At 58.5% G+C, this 20778-nt stretch overlaps 1 protein-coding gene across 5 annotated transcripts in view; it reads right to left on the minus strand.

The window, feature by feature from the left end:
• Positions 1–20778, minus strand: part of ANO1 (anoctamin 1) — a 157800-nt gene that overhangs the window by 54226 nt on the left and 82796 nt on the right. For 3 of the 5 annotated variants that reach the window (XM_055310354.1, XM_055310328.1, XM_055310337.1), the window contains exons 3-8: positions 18615–18947; positions 8131–8229; positions 7185–7336; positions 5662–5716; positions 2486–2537; positions 76–141 (exon numbers count right to left, since the gene is read on the minus strand). In XM_055310354.1, coding sequence (XP_055166329.1) covers positions 76–141; positions 2486–2537; positions 5662–5716; positions 7185–7336; positions 8131–8229; positions 18615–18947 — 757 coding nt within the window. The remainder of the gene's footprint in view (positions 1–75; positions 142–2485; positions 2538–5661; positions 5717–7184; positions 7337–8130; positions 8230–18614; positions 18948–20778) is intronic. The other 2 variants (XM_055310362.1, XM_055310346.1) reach the window with 1 other exon arrangement.

The raw sequence follows: 20778 nt of genomic DNA on the forward strand, positions 1-20778 counted from the left end.
GGAATTAGATTTGAGGTTGATTGGGAAAGCCGAAGGGGAGGCCTGCGGGCCCCACAGGGGGGCGGAGGCACTTACCGTATTTACTACATTTTCGCCTTTTACTTAAAAGGGCAGAGTCCTTCTTTCTTCCCTCTCCTTGCCCTGTTTGTACATCGGGCTATTAGTTACATGAAAACGACTGAAAGGACCAAAACTGCATTTGGGGGAGAAAGCGTTCACTTGAGGCGGTCCGCACACCTGGGGGCAGGGGGGCAGTGGGGCAGTGGGGCAGTGGGGCGGGGGCCAGGCCTCGACGGCGGCCCCGGGCCCTGCGCTGGGCGCCTTACACAAGTCACCACACCTGCACCTCCGCAGCCCGCAGGTGTGCCTTCAGGGCCCGGCCCCAGGAGATGGTGCTGCGGAGGGAAAGGCAGAGCCAGCCCCGCGTGGGGATGGGGGCTCCTGGGAAATCTGATCTTGCTCACACCCGGGGGCCGGTGGGCAGTGCTGCTCGAGAGTCTCCAGAAGTCCTTTGCTGGTCACAGAACCCTCGGCATGGCCAGGGGGGCTTTGCAGGTGATAAGTGGGTCGGCTTTTTCAGTGGCCTAGCCGCTGGTCCTTTACTACTCCACTGGGAAACGGTGGGAAAGTGTCTTCCTGAAATCCATTTAAAAACAGACCATCTCCTCTGTTAGTGATCTGGAATGATCAGGGAACCCCAGGGATGCTTAGAAATCCAAACCAGAGAGAAGTGGAAGCACACAGCGAAAACCCACATGCGTGAAAATTAATCTGTAATAAAAGTGGACATGGGCTTGATTCAGCTTCATTGGCTCTCTCAGCATGGCATGGCCACAGGGCCTTTGCACAGGTGGCTCCCTCTGTCTGGACCCCTCATTTTCTTCAGACCTCTGCTCACGTGTCATCTCATCAGAAAGGACTTTTCTGATCATTGTTTCTAAATCCTCCCAGCCCTCCCAGCCCCCACAAGATGACATTCTGGCTTTTCTGATGATTATCTCTTTCCTCCTCCAGAATATATATCCCCCGACGGTGACAGGCATCAGTACTTGCTCAAGTTGAACAACTGAGTTTGGAGGTCAGGAGGGCTTTCAGACAGGCACCAAGTGAAATGGGGTGCAGATGAGGGCCCTTGGTCTATCCACTCTGTCAGCAGGTTTGCCAGGGACAGGCTGGTGGGGGCACTCACAGATGGCTGCCCCTGGGGCCGGCCCTGGGCTCTTGGCAGACCTCCTCGGCAGCCATGCAGGTTTGCCCTGGAAGGGACCCTACAGGGGCCTTGTAGGCACATTAAGGTCTGGGACACTGTGCCGGACAGGAGCCATACTTCCTCCCACCTCTGGTGACCTGGCCACTCTAGAGGCTCTCACTCTGTCTGTGGGCAGGCCTACAGTAGACAGTTTTTCTGGGCTCCTCTCGACCCCTGGACAGGACCCCCATTCCATTGACCTAGGACATGGGCTCAGAGAAGGCGGCCCTGTGACTGGCCATCCTGGCCACAGCACACGCAGCCCGCCTGACCCCAGGGTCCCTCCTCTCCTCCTGCATCCTGGGCCGGGCCTGAAGCTCACCCCTGCCCCCCCCCCCCCCCCGTCCCCATGTGGTTCTCTGCTTACTTCCCGGCATCCCCTCCTCTTCAGGGAGCCAAGTGTGCAAGGATTCTCTGTCCTGGATGCAGAGACCCTGTGCCTACCAGCACAGCCCTGTGCCCCTGGAGGGCGTGTGTGACGTACAGCTCTCAGCAGGGTGGACAAGGGCTGAAGAAGAAGGAGGAATGCTGGCCAGAGGCATTCCTTTGCTCTGAAGTGTCTGGTTTTGGTGACCTCAGCCTCCAGCTGTGGGTGAGGGAGCCATGCTGGGGTGGGGGTGGGGGTTCGACTCTACACACTTGGGTCTGGACAATTCTGCATCTGTGGCTTGGGGTGAACTATAAGCCGTACGGTACGCAAGGTGCCCAGCTGTGATGGTTTCGTGGTAGGTTCTAGAATCGGGATGTATGTCGAGGACGTGCCTTTCAGCAAGGCCCAGGGTGGAGCCGTGTGGGTCCCAGGTGGGGTGCCTTCCTCTCCACGCTGGGTGCATGTCTGGCTGCTTCCAGCCATGGGGTGCTGCTTTGGGCCATCACCCCCCTGGAACCCCAATTATGTTCCCCCCTGGGCTGTGAAGGTCAACAGAGGGTGACGGCACCTTGGTCACCCCTACAGCTTCCAGCAGCCAGGATTTACCACCTCTGCAGGGAGAGGCTCCGTACACCGCCATGAAGGCCACAGGCCGGAGGGAAGGGCACCCTGGTGCCTAGAGCGCCAGGCCATAAACCAGCCCTGTGCTCCTGGAACAGCTCTCCTGTCTGAAATGCTTACACCGGCTTAAATCAAAACCTTCTAAAACACCCCCCAAACAGCTCCCCGCCTCCCACGGAGATGATTGGAGGCAAGATTAGGGCTGGGAGGGGAGTGCTGAGCTCAGGCCCCAGCAATGTCCTCACCCATGCTGTATTTGGCCTTGGTACACGTTGTTCTTTTCAGGATCTCGTAGACCTGTTGCAGAGACAAGAAGGAGGGGCGGACAGTTACTTGACGCAGCACTGGCATGCAGAAGCTGTCACAGGACGGCCAAGAAGTGACGTGGTCGAGCGTTACCAGCGACAGCCACCCACTTTTCTCTAAGGACAGATGGCAAGCCTTCCTAAGGATGCGCATCACCAGCGCCAAGGGTGTGCTGTTCTGCATTTTTCACGTCCCTCCAGGAGGCACAGTGCACGTTGTGCTGTTCAGGGTTGAGCGCTGTCCCCTACGCCCTGTGGGACAGGCCACTCTCCCTTTTGGCTGGGAAGGGAGTTGGGGTTCAGAGCCACGGGGACCCCACCAATGGGATCCCTCCCGGGTGTAGCCCTGGATGTTCTGGGAGCCCGAGGTGGGGGCGGGTCTTGGGAGTTCATCCTACCCTGCGTCAGGAGATGACAGGCCCCCCGAAAGGTCACATACCATCCCAGCCCCGGGCCCCCTTTACTAACAAAACATCTCACTTGGTGGCCTCAGGGGCCCAGGCCTGGGTGTCTGCTTGCCTCTGGCCCTGGCTGCACCGCACGCAGGTGTGTGGTCCTGGGCAAACTACCTTACCACCCTGTGCCTTAGTGTCCCCACTTGCAAAATGGGGTGAACATAACTGGTCCTCTGCCACAGACGTGACAGTGAGAGCAGCCATCCTTCCTCCAAGCCCAGGGCTCCCCCACAGGCTGCCAGTGGCCCCCAGGCCCTGAACCTCCTCCTGCGCACCCCGTCTGTCCCGGCCCTCGCCCAGGAACCCGGCCTCCAGCTGTCCTCTGACTCACAAACCCTCCCCCGAGGCCCGGGGCCTTCACCTGTGCTCTCCCTTCTGCCAGAAGCACGTGGTCCCTGAGATCTAAGTGGTTGTGAGGGCCACGGCTCTGCCTTCTTGCTCTGCTCGTGTCCTGGAGTGCTCCCTTCCACCTGCCCTAAACGTGCCTCCTCCCTCCCACCCACAGTAGGTGCTCAATAACTGCCAATGATTGCACGAACGAACCACTCGGTCAGCTGGCCCTGTCCCCCTTACCACCGAATTTAACTGCTGGCCCCATCCTGACCTTGCTGGAACCATCTGTAAATACAGCCTCCCACTCAGCTGTGGTGACAGCCCCATTCATGGCCACCTGCAAGCCCACATCTGCCTGCACCTGCCATCCTGCAGCTGGCCACTGGCCATGATCTTTTTTAAATTTTTATTTATTATTATTTTTTTTGTATATTTTTTATTGGAGTTAGATTTGCCAACATATAGTATAACACCCAGTGCTCATCCTGTCAAGTGCCCCCCTCAGTGCCTGTCTTCCAAACACCCGGCCATCATCTTTTTAGAACAGATCTGACCACATCATAAACTTTGCCCTGCAACCTTCTATGGCTCCCTGGTCTCCACAGGCTGAAGATCTGAGTCCCAAGACCAGCACATCCAGCCCTTCCCGCTGATCCTGACTCCTACCCCCCTGCACACTGGGTGACCCTGATGCCAGGAGCAGGGGGAAGGAGGCAGGAAGGGCCGTCCATCTCCACACCTTCACCTAGGATGTTGTCTCCCCAACACCGGATACTATCAGATCTCAAAGACCATGGGGCCTGGCTAACCAAGGGCCAAGTTCTGAGCTGCCAGTGTCTCTGGAGCAGCGGCACTTTACAAACTGGCCTTCGAGGTCTCTGGGAGAGAGCGCCCCGCATCCCAGAGGTAAAGCAGATTGTTCAGTTAGTACCTATGGACAGAGCCCCTTTCTGTGACTTGGGATCACAGACTGAACTCTATTCTTTTGGCAGATTCCCAACGAGATGGGGTCTAGAGCTTCCCATTCACATATGCCCCCCAGCCCCAACAGCAAGAGCGAATTTGTGACTTTGCACTCTGCCCTGTGCTTCTAGGGAGCACGGTGGCAGCCCCGGACAACGTAAAAGGCTGAGGCACACATGCATGTTGAAACCGACACGTGACTCGGTTTCCTTAGCTGGCCATTCCTCCAATTCTCTATTTCCTAACGATGAAGAAAAAGTAAAACTGGCTGGTTCTCCCAAGTGGCCAATGTCCGAGGTGTTCCCCCTCACGGACACCTGTCAGCCCCGAGCTACACCAGCTGGCCAATGTTTGCACACACACGAGTTCCTTCTCATTTACTATAATGAGATGCAATTGCTAAGATCAGTCAGTAACACGGTTAATATAAATCATGGCGCTGTGTCCAGGTCACCCTGTGTGGACAGGCACCACTGCCCGCTGAGCAGGAAGCCAGAGCCATTCTTGTTCTGGTGCAGGCTCAGTGCCTCCTGAGGTCACGAGGCTGGGAGCAGTCAGAGGGCAGGCAGGTGGGACCCGGATCTGCCTTCCCACTCGCAGCGACCCAAGGCCCCTCACCAATGCGACCTGTACCGCCGTCCCTGCATCTGGCCTCCTGTCAGCCTGGGGATGTGGCCATGAGGGGCAGTTACCTGCTCAAAGTCAGGTGGCTTCCCCCCACCCCCACCCTGCATCTCTCCCCTCCAGGCTGGGCTTTCTAGGAGGGGAGGGAGGGAGACAGAGCAGCAGTGGTGACCGCTTGGCTGCGAGGTTAATTTCTCGTGCAGATAAATGTTGGGTCCTGAGCCGTGCGTGGTCCATCCAGCCTGGCTGGTGGACAAGTTGGCGGCCGAAGGAGACACACTGAACCAATACCTTGAATGGGGCAGGGTAGCCTGGGCAGGTTTCAGACTTGAATTTGCTCCTCTGGCACAGCCCTGGCAACCTATCCCAACCACGCAGCTTTGCCTGCACTGCCCCATCACTCCTGCCAGGCCTGCCCGCTTGGAAGCACTGGGTCTGGGGCCCCGGTAACTCAGTGAAGGACCAGGGCAGGGGGGCTAGGGTACAGGTGCTGAGGGGTCTGGAGTCCCTCTGCCCCCTTTCTGCTGCTCCACCTGGCTCTCCTCCTCCCACGCGGGGCGGAGGGGTGGGGGCTCCCCCTGGGCTCCCGCAGCCTCTCTGTTCTATTATTCTAATTATTACTGTCAAAGGCAATTAGAGCCCGCTTCCACCTGGAGGAGTTCTGCTGAAATGAAATTATCATCCGCTTCTCCCCGGGGCCACCTTGCTGGGGAGCCTGCGATTCCCACGAGCAATACTCACTATCGTGCTCCGGGTTTTGCTGTCGAAAAAGGAATCCTTGTCAGACAGGTCAAATCTGTTGAAAAGTTGGGAAGGAAAAGACACAGTTCATCGGAGTCGGCCCTCCTGGTCTCCAAGGCCCTGGGAAAGCATGCTGTGCCCATGAGCTGTGACTGTGAAATTGGGCAAACTCCCTGTAAAGGCCAGGTGTGCCCTGACCCTGGGCATCTGCAACGGTCCGTGTCATTCCCCTGGCCCCTCCGGGAGGCTTGGACACCCACGCCTCCCTCCCAAGCATGGCCTTTCCTCTGATGATGCCCTGGGTCTCTGCTTCAACGCTGCCGGGGGTGGGGACCGTGCCGCCCCACCATCAGACACTGTCAATACTGAAGACAGTCTCCCTATACTTCACAACCGGTCCTGAGGTCTTGGCTCCCGCAGAGATTTCCTAAGGCTTCCTGAGGGCAGAGGGATCCCTCCGGGAGTGCTACCACTCCCCGAAGCACTCGGGGTGCAGCCGGGGAGGGGCTCCAACCCATGGGCCTGGAGGCAAACCAGGCCTGGCAAGGGGGTGCCCAGGGAGTCAGCCAGGGCAGAGCCAAGGCAGGCTGGGGTGCTGGGAGGTCCTAGAAGGAGGGCGCCCCCATCCTGGGGCTGGTGTAAGGAGCTGGGCTAGGGGCTGCTTTGTAAAAATGTCTTGTTTCTAATCCCCAGGAGGATCAAGAAATCGCAGTGGAGTGCAGTACATGGCCCCTGCCCTGTGACTAATATGTTTGCCAGAGCAGAAGCCCCAGTGCTGAGCTGAGAAACCGTTCTCCACGTCCCGTGAGACCAGTGGCATCCTGGAGACCCCCCCTCTCCCCCTGCTTGTCATCAATGTCCCTCTGGGCCCAGAGCCCAAGCCCTCTCTGTTCCCACCACTGCCCACACTCCGGATCTGTCCAGCGAGGCCACCACGGGCCCAGAGGGCTCTGTCCCACTGTCCCCTGGGAGCAGGGCAGGAGGGAAGGTTCCAGAACAGGTAGAGAACTGCCAGGCAACCCTGCTGGCTGCGAGTCCCTGAGGCCTCAGGACTCCAGCTGGGGCTGCTCTTTAGTTCCTGCCTCGCAGAGCTGGGCAGGCTTCAGGTGGCAGGTTAACCAGACCCTCTCACTGGAACACAGCCCCAGAGGGGCGGCGCCGGGCGTGAGGGAGGAGATGCCCAGGTCACTGCTGTGGGGCTGTAAGCCAAGGTGTGTGCACACCCTCACCCAGGCCTGTGCAGTGTTCCTAAGTGTCCCTCAGCAGGAAAACAGGACTCTTGGTCCCTTAATTCCTTAATTGACAGTCATTTTGGAAATCATTCTTGAACCTTTTCTGTGCTCAAGAACCAAAGCTCTTCTGAGAATGTGCTGCAGGGGCAGAAACTCCCCACTTCTCTGGCCTTAGGGGACTGCCCTACAGCTTGTATCTCTCGTGTCATGTACCAGGCTGTGGGGTCTGCCCATCAGGGCCTTGGGGAAGGGGCAAACGGGTGGGGTTAGGGGCGGGGTGTCCTCACTTACAAGTGCTGCTTCTCCCGGGAGAAGGGGTAGGAGAGTCTCTTTGTGGTCTGGGGTCTGTGCTCTGCCACCTTGGGCTGGATGGGGTCCGTGATTTTCTGGAGCACCGAGTTGATCTTTTTCAGGAGGCCACGGGTCTCGTTAATGTGGTAGAGCTGCAGACCAGATCGGGAGGGGGGGAGCCCGCGTCATCTGCTGAGCTGTGACCCGTGGGATCTATTCTCAGAAGGTCCCAGGACTGTCCCACCCCACCGCGATGCATGTCCTGGGAACCGAGCTCTAGGATGGGGCCGAGTGCCCCCCCACCCAGCCATGCCCGGTTTCCAGATAAACCCTGCAAACTCCAAGTTTGAAGAGAGACCCCACCAAAGTACAATTGCAACACATTCCAGAAAACCTGCCTCTGAACTTTGCTTTGTTTCAAGAGGTAACCCACAGGGTCTCAGCGGATTTCAGGAGCCAGGGGCCGATCTGCCCCCAGAACAGTTCCCCCTGCCCCCTGCTTTCCTTTCCGAGCACGAAATAAAATCCTGACGCCTCACTAAACTCCAGGAACATACTGTTAGATTGCTTCTCAGCCGGAAAGGTGCAGAGCTTAAAAAGCAAAAGCCCAGCAAGCTAGGAAATGTAATTAGAAGGAGTCTGATGAATTAGCCAAGACACCACAAGTAGGAAAAGCAGGGGCGGGAAGTCTAAGTGGGTTTGTATTTGCAACAGGCTCCCAACTGCTCTCTCTGTGCCGTCTCTTGCTGGGTTTGGTCTGGGGTCTCCGAAGACCCTCCCAGGGCTGCACTGTATCCTCCGTAATCAAGACCCAGGAGCCCGCTGCCCTCCCCGGGGGTGGCACGGACACTCACTTGGCCTCTCACCACCGAGCCCCTCCCGGCAACCTTCTCCCACCCACCACCTGCGCCAACACAGGCCTCGGAGTACAAACATCAGCACCCACCTTCTTCGTGGGCATCTTCAGTTTCAAGAACTCGGCCTCTCTGCATAGCACGTTCCAGGGCGCATGGATCTTTACAAATCCGACCCCGTGAATTTTAGTCTAGAAAGGAGAGAAGTCTTCGATCAGCGTGGGAAGCTCCGGGTTGGAAACCATCGCACACCTGAGGTTTACGGGGCAGCGGCGCTGCGTGGCTGCTATCAGCTGCCCCTCACTCACTCCTCCCGGCACCACCCAGAGGCGCTGTTAGAACCTCCTCCCTGCACGGGGATGTGGAGCCGGAAGGGCCTGGCCAGGGGGTCCCATAATCTAAGATGCCCGGGGAATTTTCAGGGACTGCGAGCAGCTCAGCCAAAAAAAGAGGACCTTTCACAGTAGAGAAAGGCTGCAGGTGGGTGCCCCCCCGTCCCTTAGCAGAGAGGAAGAAGGGAGGCAACTCCCTCTGGACATTCCCTCTGTGGGGCCAGACCACACCCGCACCTGCACCTGCACCCGGCTGATCCCTGGGGCCCCGACGTCGGCACTGTCTTCACACTCACATGAGTGGGCAGCCCCAGTGTAGGGGCTCAGGGGTGGGCCTGTTCAAGCCTGACACCCCCTGAACAGCTGAGAGCTTGGATGAGGTGCTTCCCCGCTGGGCCAGTGTGTTGGGATGACAGTGACAAACAGCTTGGGGCTGCTGGGCACTGGTTGGCTGCAAGCTGCGTGGCCACGGGCTTCATCAGCATGGATGCCACGGCCTTTCACAGCCAGTGGCTGTGCCCTGGCTTCACCAACGGGCTCACTGGCCTTGGGGAGATTGAGTCACAGCCCAGGTTCTCCCCAGAATTAAAAACATGACACAGCATTCCCAGCCCTGGGTCTGTATCCACAAGAAGTCTGGACCCTGGAGAGACATGTGTGTCCACTGTTCATGCAATGCCACTCGCACCCACCAAGACAGCAACAGCCCGCGTCCATTGATGGAAGGACGGATAAAGACGTGGTGTGTGCACACGACGGAGGAGCACCCAGCCGTCTGCCACAACGTGGTGGACCTGGGGCTTCCGGCACACGAAATAAGCCAGACATAGAAAGACAAAGACCATGCGGCATCCCTTATAGGTGGAACCTTATACATCTGTTTAAAAAGACCGATTTCACAGAAATAGATGTTTCTGATATATCAGCAACAAAAGAAAAGCTGACTCAGGCCTGGTGGCCGCATTCGTGACCTCATCCAGGTAACCGTTTCAGGACATATGGGCACATCAAGTCACACTTGCACAGGCGCCCTCGGTGTTCAATTACTCCTGCACAAAGTTGGAGCGGTGCGGGCCAGCAGCTTGCACTAGCAGGTGTGGGGCCCGCGTTCAAGCGCAACAACGCCCCAATGACCCTCTACTCTTCTCTGCATGCCCCCGCCCCCAGCCAAATTTCATGTTTAGGAGATTCCCTGGATGGAGCGAAGAGCAGTACTGAGGTAATACGAGGCACATGCAACATCAGCATCCTGGCTCCGTGTCCTAGTTCAGCTGTAACAAGTGACCACACAGTACATGGCTTAAAATGATGCAGATTCGCTGTCTCATGGTCTGGAGCTGGAAGTCCTAAATCAAGGTGTCCTTAGGTCACACTCCCTCTGGAGGCTCGAGGGGGAGGGTTCTTCCGGACTCATTCAGCTGCTGGAGGCTCCAGGGGGTCCCTGGGCTGTGGCCACGCACCTCACACACCTCTGCCACCACATGGCCTCTCCCCTGTGGGTCTCTGTTTCAAATCTCTGTCTCCTTTCTCTTCTAAGGCCGCCTATCACTGGATCGAAGGCTCACCTTCAATCCCAGGTGATCTCACCCAGATATCCTTGATGTGGGTCTTCCAAATAAGGTCATGTTTGCAGATGCCAGGTGGACACAGCTTTGCCACCATGCTCACCATGAATCTGCAGCCCAGAGCCCCGTAGGGCTTTGCACAGTGAGCCTGTCTATATGGTGAGAGAGCTTCCAAGAAGCATGGGCCCAGGAGCTGGGGCCTGAGGCCGCCTCAGAGGAACACACCAGGACCAGGACCAGGGCACTCAGCACAGAGACCCGATGGGTGAGGGCTCAGAGGTGTGCCAGCGCGGGGCAGCCTGCAGGGAGCCTGGAGTCCTGGCATGGGCCCGCGGCACACAGACCTGTGAACGGACATATGCCAGCAAGAGCTGGAGGACCCAGCCTGGGGGTTGTAGGGAGGGGAGTCCAGATCTCCTGCTGCCCTCCAGGGGCATGTCCAGGAGGCACCAAGATAAGGCCTTGAGATCAAGTGGCCTGAGTCAGCATTGCACCCCACCCCTGTGTATCTCTGGCAAGTGATTCAACCTCTCTGAGCCCATTTCCTCACTTGGAGTTCTCTGTGTTAAGGCTTGCTTCACACTCAGGGGAGGCCTTGGTGCTCTTAGCATCCCTGCCCAGCCCCCCAGCTGGCAGGAGGCGTCAGTGCAACGAAGGGCCGTGTGGCTCCCGCTCCAGATCACCTCTCCTTGGCCACTGGGCAGTTGAGGCCATGCAGGCTTATGTGCATGAACACCCTTGGCCAACAAGCTTGAGGCCGCCTCCCCAGCTCGGGGAAGCCCTGGAAGGGACCACAATCTGAGAGGCAGCAGCTCCCCACCCAGGTGACTCACGGGTGCCAGGCCGATCTTAGGGGGTGCCCCGGAGCAGGGAGAAATGACCACTGACCACAGAGCCCGTCTCTCCCTGTTACAGACCCGGGTCTATTTCTGGGCACTGCTCACCCACACACAAAGACCCAAAATATATTCTTCCTAGTCTCATGGAGATTTCTCTCGCCAGTGGTCACGGAGCCGGTGCCTGCGGCCGGCCTCCCTGGGAAAACACGCTCCTCTGTTTACGTGAGCAACAAGGTCTCTCCCAGGAAACATCTGGCGGGATTTGGGAAAGGGGTCATGGGACCAGTTTGGAAAACACACACATGGGATGTTCTCAAATGTGGTGCCCAGCCTGACTGTGGCCCGCCCCCAGTGGGAAGAAAGCGTGAGACAGCCGGGTCCCCCCTTCCCCAGCCAGGCACCCAGAGCAGCGAGTCTGGCCGACTGCTACCCTCCTGACGTGGAATTACCTGGGAGGCCGCAGACCCGATGGGGTGACAGGCGGGAGTGTGGGCAAGGGCAGGGGCAGGGCCCCCGGGTGCCCCCCAGATGGACGCCGTGCTCACCTGGCCAGGAGCTTCTCCTGGGGCAAACCGAGTGTGTTCAAGCCTCCATTCTGAGCCCAACTCATAAAATCTGTGACCTGACCAGAACTGTTTCTGGCATTTTCATTTCAGAAGGAAGAAGAAAGTCACAAACGAAACAACCCTAACATCCCCAAAGGGGATTCGTGGTGGCTGAGCACCCCTGGGGCTCCCGTCTGCCTCCCCATGTCTGCCTCAGACCTTCTGAGGCCACCCCCAGGCTGGACCACGTGCTTCCACCACCTGGCCACGGCTCACTTGCGGTGGTTGAGGCATGGGCTGGGGATTGCTGCAAGGTTGGCTTTGGTGAGGACCACCCACAAGTCATCTCTGGTTGCCCCTGGCTCCCCAGAGAGCTCCTGGCAGCACTGTCTCCTGAGCCCACATGACCCACAGGCCACCTCATGCCCCGGGGCACCTCTCGGGTCACTGCGATGTCCTGATGGAGGGAAGCAGGTGTCCCCTGGTGTGGTACCACCATGAGGGCCTCCGCAGCCCTGCCTCGTGTGAATGACCCTGCCTGGCTCCAGGTCCTGAGCGTCACAGGGACACAAGGACCCTCCCTGAGCTCAGTCCAGAAGGGGAAGCCCAGGAGGGGCTTGGGCCCCACCCCTGACACCACCAGGCCTCAACTTCTGACAAGGACCCCACCACCCCCGGCAGGTGTCATGAGGAGAACGGCACAGGGCCCCCTCTGGACACTGACCTGGGGATGTCGGGGCTGCTCTATGGGAAGGCTCATGTTCTCCACAAAAATAGGGCAGCAGGGCCAGGCCCATCAGGGGGAAAACCAGCACAAAGGGCCCCCCCACCAGCCTGTGGACTCTGGACAGATGGCACGGATCACAACCAGCCATGCTCACCTTGTTTAGAGAAATAAATGTCAGGACGGAAAGGTCCCGCAAAGGACAGGAAGCCACCAAAAAAAGAAAAAAACGACACAGCCAATCTGGAAAAGAACCAAACAGGACTTCCAGAAATAAAAAACTGTCGTAATTAAAAACTCAATGAGCGTGTTTGAGGATCCTCCACCCCTCTGAGGGCAGGAGTCCGGATGCTGGCAAGATCTGCCCCGGGCCCCCCGGGAAGGGTCAAATCTGGCCTGAACTGCGGTTGGAGCATCTACCGACCTCCGTGCCACAGTCTGCCAGGGCTTGTTTCAAGTCACCGAAGGGTTCACAACCAGCCAGCAGGGTTCCCCGAGGCGCCAGGACGAGCGGGCTCAGACACACCACAGGCCAGGAGACCCGGGACATCACACCTGCAGCCTGAGTGGCAGACCTTCCACCCCCCCGGCCCCCTGGCACCCAGGCCATGCAATGGTCTTTGGGGTGCTTTAAAGACGTGGCTTTTTTTTTTAAGATTTATTTATTCATGAGAGACACACAGAGAGAGAGGCAGAGGCACAGGCAGAGAGAAGCAGGCTCCTTGCGGGGAGCCCAATGTGGGACTCGATCCCGGGTCTCCAGGATCACACCCTGGGCCGAAGGTAGACGCTCAACCACTGAGCCACCCAGGCATCCCAAAGACGTGGCTTTGAAAAGAATGTCCAGAATTTACTTTAAAAGTCTGCTTCCACAAAACCAAGACAAGCCTTAAGAGAAGATGTACGAGGCATAAAACCTTTAAGACCAAAGATGTGAATGCGTAATGGTGAAATTATGAACAGAGAAATAATAGCTTCAGGACTAGACGAGGATCCCTAACATCCCGGTCTGTGAATGGCCGGCCCCCAGGGGAGGCGCTCAGTCCCAGGGTGGGGGCTGGCTCACAGCACGTGGTTCAGGGCAAAGAACATGAGGCAGGACCTGGGGTCAGGGGCCAGTATCCTGTGGCCTTGGTCTCCTTGCTCCACTGCTCAGAGCCTCTGGCCCATTCTTCCCACTTAGGCAGGGGGCGTCACTGCTGGACCACCCCCCATGGAGGGGGCAGGGGACCCACGCAGCATGGGGTGAGCATTTGCCTCCAAACCAACAGGTCCCCTGAGGGCCACCTGCCGTCTGTTCTGACACATGGAGAAACCAGGATTGGGGATCTCAGGGTTCTCAAGTGGAGGACCTCCACACCTAATACCCATGGCAGTGAGGGGGGTCTGCCCCCAGTCCCCCCAGTGCTGAGGGCCGTGCCTCTCGCCACGGTTAGCCAAGCCTCAGAGCCATCTCAGACACCCACCTTGGACACCTGCTGGAATCTGCAAGAAGCCTGGCTCCCTCCCTCTCCCCCTCATGACTGTGGCGCCCCTTCCCACCATCCGCCACGGTCATGTGGCGTCAGGGTGGTGTGCAGGGGGTCTCACACACTGGGGGACCCTGCCCTGCTCAATGTGCTTTCTGATTCCCGTCCGGCAGGAGGTAAGCTGGGAACCGCAGCCTGTGCGCAGCCGATGGCTGCAGGCAAGGAGGCAGTCACTTTCCTAGATCTGCCCAGCACTCCAGGAGGAGGGAAGTACCATCAAGCCCATTTCACAGGTGGGAAAACTGAGGCCCAGAGAGGGGAAGCCACTCATTCCTGGGCTGTCCCGCTAGGAGGTGGCTGAGGAGGTCTGAGGCCAACCTCACAGCCCTGCTGCCAGCCCCAAAGCCAGGTCTGGAACAGCAGCTGCTCCTCCTCCCTGGCTTTTGAAAAGCAACATCCACACTAACAAAGATAGGAACGCTTGCCACAGAAGGACCTCCCGGCTACGGGGCAGGAAGGCAGAGAAACGCCAGCTGGCCAACCTGGCTGCCCAGGTGAGCCCCGAGCAGCAGCAGGAACGCAGACTTTATGGGGCTCCAGAGTCCACGGCCCCAACAAAGCCAGAGTCGAGTTCAACCCTGGGGCAGGGTGGGCCGGGCCACCCCAGCACACAGCCGGGATTCTGGTGTGTGGCCTTCTCGGCAGTGACCCACGCACATAAATAATGTCCAGCAGGCTTTGAGGCCGGACTTGAAGAATGCTGATGGGCTTCAGTTGCAAGGAAACAAGTTCTCCTCCTTCTAATGGGAAGCCTGGAAGCTGACTCCACTGCGTGAGAGAGACGCCCCCACCCTTCCTGCCACTTCCTGTTATGCTGTCCTGGGGTCTCGGACACGGGACCCTCATGCATGAGATCGATGTTCAGGGCTGCCCTCTGGATGGAGGCACAGAGCCAGTCTTGACACCCCAGCGTCTCTCTCCTCAGGGAGACTGGGAAGCAGTTTTCAGATTGGGTTCCTCTGACCCCACAGTACCTGGGGAGGGGAGGGGAGAGGAGGCGGGATGGGGGACCCATGGTCACAGGTCAGCCTCTACATGTCCTGTACCGGGGGATTATGAGTGAGAGTGTGTCTCCCCTGTTCCGTGGGCTCTTGGTCCAGCACAGCCAGTGGTGGGGTCTCTGGGACTGCCTCTAGGGTACCAAACAGTTGATCAGGGCTTGTGTGGATCTTGGGGGGCCCATCTGTGTGGACGCTTCTGCTGGCTCATGGGCAGAAGGGCCTGCACGTTCTTCACCCCTCCAAGAATGGTTCGGGCTCAGCAGCCACCACACCCCTGGAGAGCTGGTTAGGAACCCAAGTTGGGTCGAGCCCACCCCAGGCCTGCTGGGTCAGAGCCTGCATTTTGGCAGGACCCCACCACCCCCTGTGGCTTCCTATGCACATCCGGGCCCTGCAGCAGGACAGCCTGCCCAAGGCTGGACCTCACGGTCCAGACCACCTGCGCCGATCTGCCCCCAACCACAAGTCACCATTTGCACCACTGCTGGCATCTCCAGGGGCCCCGGCGTGAGCCGCTCCGACCCCGAGAGAACCACTCTGGTGCACTCTCAGCTGCTGTGGTGGGGGGAATGGTGTTCCCCTAAAGAGACATCCATGTCCTAACCCCAGAACCTCAGAACGGGACTTTATTTGGATATAGGACTTTGTAGGTGTAACCAAGTTAAGATGTGGTCACACGGGAATAGGGCAGGCTCTGAGTCCAACATCTGGGGTCCTCACAAGAAGAGGGGAGACACAGAAGTCCATACGGAAGGCACCTGCGTGGAGACAGAGGCTGGAGGGGTGTGGCCACAGCCCTGAGACCCCTGAAGCCCCCAGAAACTGAGAGACATAGGAAGGACTTTGGTCTAGAAACTGTCAGAGGGAGCACAGCCCTGCCAACACCTTGATTTTGGACTTCTGGTCTCCTGAACTGTAAGAGACCCAGTCTGAGTTGCTTTAAGCTCCTGACTTGTCACTCATTACGGCTGTCCCAGGGCACTACCTGCTACGTGTCCCTAGGAGCCGGCCCACTGTGCACCCAGTGCCCGGTGGGTCTCCCACATGTCATCACAGGATGCCTTCACAACAATAAACCTCCTGACATGGGGGAAAGGGAAGCACAGAGGAGCCCCGTCTGTATGGGGCTGGTGGCTGGCTCTGCCCAGGAGCAGCGCAGCCCCACACACCTGCTGGCCTCTCGAGGAGCAAAGGCAGGTCACCTCTGTGCCCCCGTGACCTGCAGGCAACTGCCTGGTCAAGGCCGCAGAAGGCTGGGCCAGCAGAGTTCAAGAGGGGCCCCCGTCCACCCAGGAGGCCTTATGGTTTATCTGTTCTCCCCCAGTTGTCTCCCCCTCTTTGCCCCTGCCTCCCTGGCCAGCTCTGAAGCAGGCTTTCTCCACCAGGAGCGATATTGGCTCCCAGGGACATTTGGCAATGTCTGGGAGCATTTCTGGTTATCATGACCTGGGGGTGCTGTGACATTTCAAGTGACAACAGTGCCAAGGCAGAGACGTCCACTCTGAAGCAAGAGTCTTCACCTTCCTCCAGGGTTTGAGTATCTGACGGAACGCGTGGGCTTCTCTCCCCAGAAAGTGCACACAAGCCCCAATTCTGCTTCAAATCGGGTAAGATGATGCAACTGGGTTCTCCTGGGGGCTATTCTATTTCCAAAACTGCAAACCCTTCACTCCTTGTAATCAGAGCATGCCCTCGGGAATGATTCATGAGCCAGGGCATCTCTCCCCAAAATAAAGACGATAGCCACTAGCTGTTAATCACGCTGGCAGCGGCCCGTGCACACCTCGGAGGCCGCCTCTGGACAGGTTCTGATGTGGCCTGTCTTGCGGAGGGTGGGGGAGAGCACCAGGATGCAGCGGACGGAGGGCTTTTCCAACAGCCTTGGGCCTCGTTCATCTTGGACGAAAGCTCAGGGATTATGGGGTCCTCGTAAATATAGTTTATGACTCGAGAGACTCCAACAGCCAGACGGCATGGCCCTGGCTTCAGCCACCTTGGAGACGGGAACTGTGCATGGTACCACTTTCCTTTTAAAAATGGCCCCAATCCACTGCTGGAAAATCCTCTTTTAGCTACAGAGCCAAACTCTCAATGACATTTGTGGGTCACTTATTGGGAAAACTGAATCTTTTTCTGGTGACAGTAACCACGGTCTCTATGTTTGCTTTTTGTTTCAAAGTCATGATTGAGAATATGGAGTTTCGAGAAAGGTACATGTGATGTAGCAGTTGGCTTGGAAAAGCTTCTCTCTCCCCCTCTGCAGGAACCGGAATACACGATTTGACGATAATACTGCCCCGTGAGAATCTGCTGCATGCCAGACCTGAGCTAAGCACCTTGCCTTCTGCTCAAAGATCATCCAGTGATGGAAATACTACTGTTATCTCCATTTTATAGATGGGGAAACTGAGGCCCAAGTAGCCAGTGGGTCTCGGGAAGGACAGGTAGAGAGGCTCTGGGATCTGTCCAGGGTTGGTGGATGCCACAGACTTTGGCGGGGAGGGGTTCCTTCTGAGCAGAAGGCTCTGAAGCTGTCATGGGGAAAGGACGAGGGGAGCAGAGAGTGCACTCGGTCCTGGGAAGGGACCAGGTACATGCAGACCGGGGCCCAAAGGCACAGCTCCGCACGCGGCCCGCTGCTGCTTGTCCTGACTCCTCCAGCCAGGAGCTGCCATGACCGGGTGGCCCGGGTGGGGTCTGCACTGTGGCCACACTGTGTGCACAAACAGCAGGGGGCTGGTGGGGAGGAATGATGCTCGAAATCAGAGAACTGAGAGGCCCCGGGCTCAGGTCACAGGAAACGCTGAAAGACCGGCACCTCTGTCTCTCCCAGGAGAAACACTGCAACCTCACCAGGCCTGAATCTCTGTGGCCTGATCCTTGAAGCTCACACACCCTCAAGACTCTCATGGGAATGGAACCGCTCCCGCGGCATAAATCCACACCTGCCAGGTAGCCCAGCCTTGGAAGGGGAACACTCCACGTGCAACACAAGATCCCTCCACCGCTAGCTCTGGGGAGAAGGAGGCCCCACTGGGCATTTTTGGGTCAGTACTATCCACTTGTCATGAGAAAGAGCTTCCATCAGCTCCTTCATCTACGAGCTCGCTGGTCAAAGCACCCCAGAGGCATCGTTATCGCGGGAACCAAAGTGTTCATTATTTAAGGAAACCGCAAAATGAAGTCAATTTTCACTTTAAATGCCTGCAGTTGGCTCATGGCTCCCCCAGGCAGACTGCCGGCTCCTCCTGCCACTCCTGTGATGGTGCAGAGATTCCCCGGTTCTCAGTCTGCACAGGGGCAGCGTGCTGGGCTCCCCTGTCCTGCAATGCTTGCCCCCGCCCCTGTGCACAGAGGCTTAGTTGCTGGCAGGGAAGCACGCGGCAAGCCTGCTGAGATGCTGAGAGAAGCACCCTCGTCCCCCCGGATGCCCAGGTACCTCTCCTGCGCTGCCCCGCCTCCTGACACCAGGGCAGCCCTGAGTTCTGGGGGAGCCAACCTTTCACTCTCCCCAGAAAACTTTCCTTCAAAGATTCTCTGGTTTGGCCAGGGACAGGTGCTCCAGAACAGTGTGAGTGATGGTCCAGGGATTTCAGAGCACCAGGTCCCCCTAGGGATCAAACCAGACCAACCTCCCCACTTGCCAGATTGAAGAACTGAGGCCTGGAGAAGAAGACCAAGGTCAGCCCCTAGGAGGACTCCGAGGAGTCCTTGGTCCTCCGTCCCTCTGGAGGGGCACATCTTCCCGGGAAAGGAACTGACCAGAGCAGGAATTGCAGAGACCCCAAGGATCATCACCGAGAAGGCCAGCCCCTCCCCAAGAGCAGGTGTGGTCAGGGAGGTGCTGGTTTGGGGCTCTCCCAAACCCCAAACCTTAACAAGTGATTGGTACCCAAGCTTAACAGGAGCAGCCTTTACATCAGCACTTCTCGGGGTACCAGCTAAAGCCAGAGGGCCCTTCCCCACACCGCCTTCTGGAAACAGTGCACGGGCCCGGCCAGCACGCCCACCCTACGAGCCCACAAGAAGCGGGATAGTTACGTCTTCATCTCGCTCCAGCTCCAGGCCGGCCTCCAGGAGGTTCCCCTCGTACTCCTCCCGGCGGAAACGCTTGTCGTCCTCGTGGTAGTCCATCGGGGGCTCGGGGCTGCCCACCGCCCCCACGCTCCCCTTGCCGGGCAGGGGCTGATCCTGCCGGGCGCCACGGGCGGCCGGGGTGGCGTCGCTATGCTGCACTCTCCGGGCCAGGGTCCTGCTGCCCGAGGGCCTCTTGGGGTGGTACACCAGGATGTAGTCCACCTTGCGCCTGCCGTCCCGGAAGTACAGGCCATGCTTGCACTCGGCGTCAGGGTCCACGGACAGTGAGTTCAGCAACTGGGGTGAGAGAGAGAGATCGCCGGATGTCAGGTCTTGGGGATGGGCCCAGGGGCACGGTGGGGGAGCCAGGTCCAAAATGGACTGCTTCGTCCGCCCACCTTCCTGCACCCAGCAGAACTGTGCCCAATGTCCACCCGAGTGAGCACTGTCCTGTGGCCGGGACAACCGTGCACGCAGCGGCCCTGTCTCTGTGGAGCTGACACATGAGCAGGAGACACGTGCCATAATCACTCAGTGCCCGGAAGGCCCCCTGGTTCTGCGGAGCTGGAGCAGGCTTGCTGGGGTGGACCGGGCTGCTTGCAAAGACAGTGGGAAAAGCTGCAAGGCCCCCTCATGCCCTTCTAGAAGTGCTCCTACCCACTTCCACAGGGTCGTGGGCAGTGCAGAGCCGAGTGCAGTTTCTGCACCTGCAAATCTCAACCTCGGGTGGCCAGCGTGCACAGCAAGTTCATGTCAAAGCAGCTATGACCGCATGATGGCCCTCAGCTGGCCTGATGCCCGCCAGCAGCTCTGCCACTAGCTAGGTGCAAGTTAGTTTGGGTTCCCCCAAAAGCAGATCCTGAGTTGAGTGTTTGGGTTCAATGGTTTACCTGAGAGGTGGTCCCAGGGGCCAGTGAGGGTGGGGGATGGGTAGGCACGGAGGGAGGGGCCAACGGAGCTGGGCTGCAGAGAGGGCAACTGCCTTGGGCAGCTGGGCTCCCACCTGCTGATGCCCACAGGGTGCCATGGGGCGTGGGCTGAGAGGTGGGGGCAGGGCCCCAGTTTCCTTATCTGCCTGAGGGGCTCCAGGGGGCCAATGAGACAGAAATGTGGCACTGCCGATTAGAAACTGGAACCTCTGCGCAGCTGCAATCATGCATGGCTGCTGCTAACGTGTAACCCGAATTTCTAGAACTCCTGTGGGATTTTGCTGGTTACCGAGGGCAGAGAGGTTAATCAGCTAGCTGGTCTTCAGAAATAAGAGAAAATAAATAACAGCATGTTGGAAGAATCCTAAAGAGCAACCCCACACCACCGATGGGCTTCAGGGCCGAGCCTCATGTCCTGCACCTGATCTGGCTCCCGCCTGCTCCTGCTCTCAGCCCCAGGGATGCACCATCATCAGAGAGTGAGGCCCTCCCCAAAGGAGCGCCAGGCCGGCCTGCGATTGAAGGGCCCCCAAGCTCCGGGGCTGGAGGACAGAGCTGTGCCCAGTAGGTCTCCCCCCACGGTGGCCTGGAGCCCTGGGGTGGCTGCACATGGTCAGGAGAAACAGCAAGAGTCCCTCACCCTGGGACTGGCCATCTGCTTTAGGACCAAGGTCATCTAGAGGGTGGGGGGCCCCGTGTCAACAGGTTTCTTTCCCAATGTCCGGCTCAGGGGCGGGGGGAGAGAGAGGGGAAGAATCGGAGTGAGGGGTGCCTGCAGTGTGGCCCTACACAGGGAAGGAGGGAGAGGGGTGTTCTGGAAGGGCCTTCTGTGGGGTCTGGACCCCTTCACCCCACGCTGGGGAGTGGGGAGTCATGCCCCTGAATCTCAGTTTCCCTGGGGAGGTCCCAGGACATGCCTAGCCTGACGGGGTAAGGCCAGTATCTGGCATCAACCCCCGTCCGCAGTAGCACGGAATCCAGGGCCGCCCTGGCGGCCTTCACGGGACCCGCAGTGTAGACGCCCAGTTGGCCTGCTCTGACAGGTGTCCATCCAGAGACTCCGGGTGTGTGAGGGCCAGGGCCACACCTGCGCAGGCAGGGTGCAGGAAGGGGAGAGGAGACCCCGCCCAGCTCAGGACAGTGCCCACGGGAGACCCCCGCCTTTCGCAGGTCATGATGCAGGAGAGGTGGGAAAGAGC

This window comes from Nyctereutes procyonoides, unplaced genomic scaffold, assembly GCF_905146905.1.
Source record: "Nyctereutes procyonoides isolate TBG_1078 unplaced genomic scaffold, NYPRO_anot_genome, whole genome shotgun sequence".
NCBI lineage: Eukaryota > Metazoa > Chordata > Mammalia > Carnivora > Canidae > Nyctereutes > Nyctereutes procyonoides.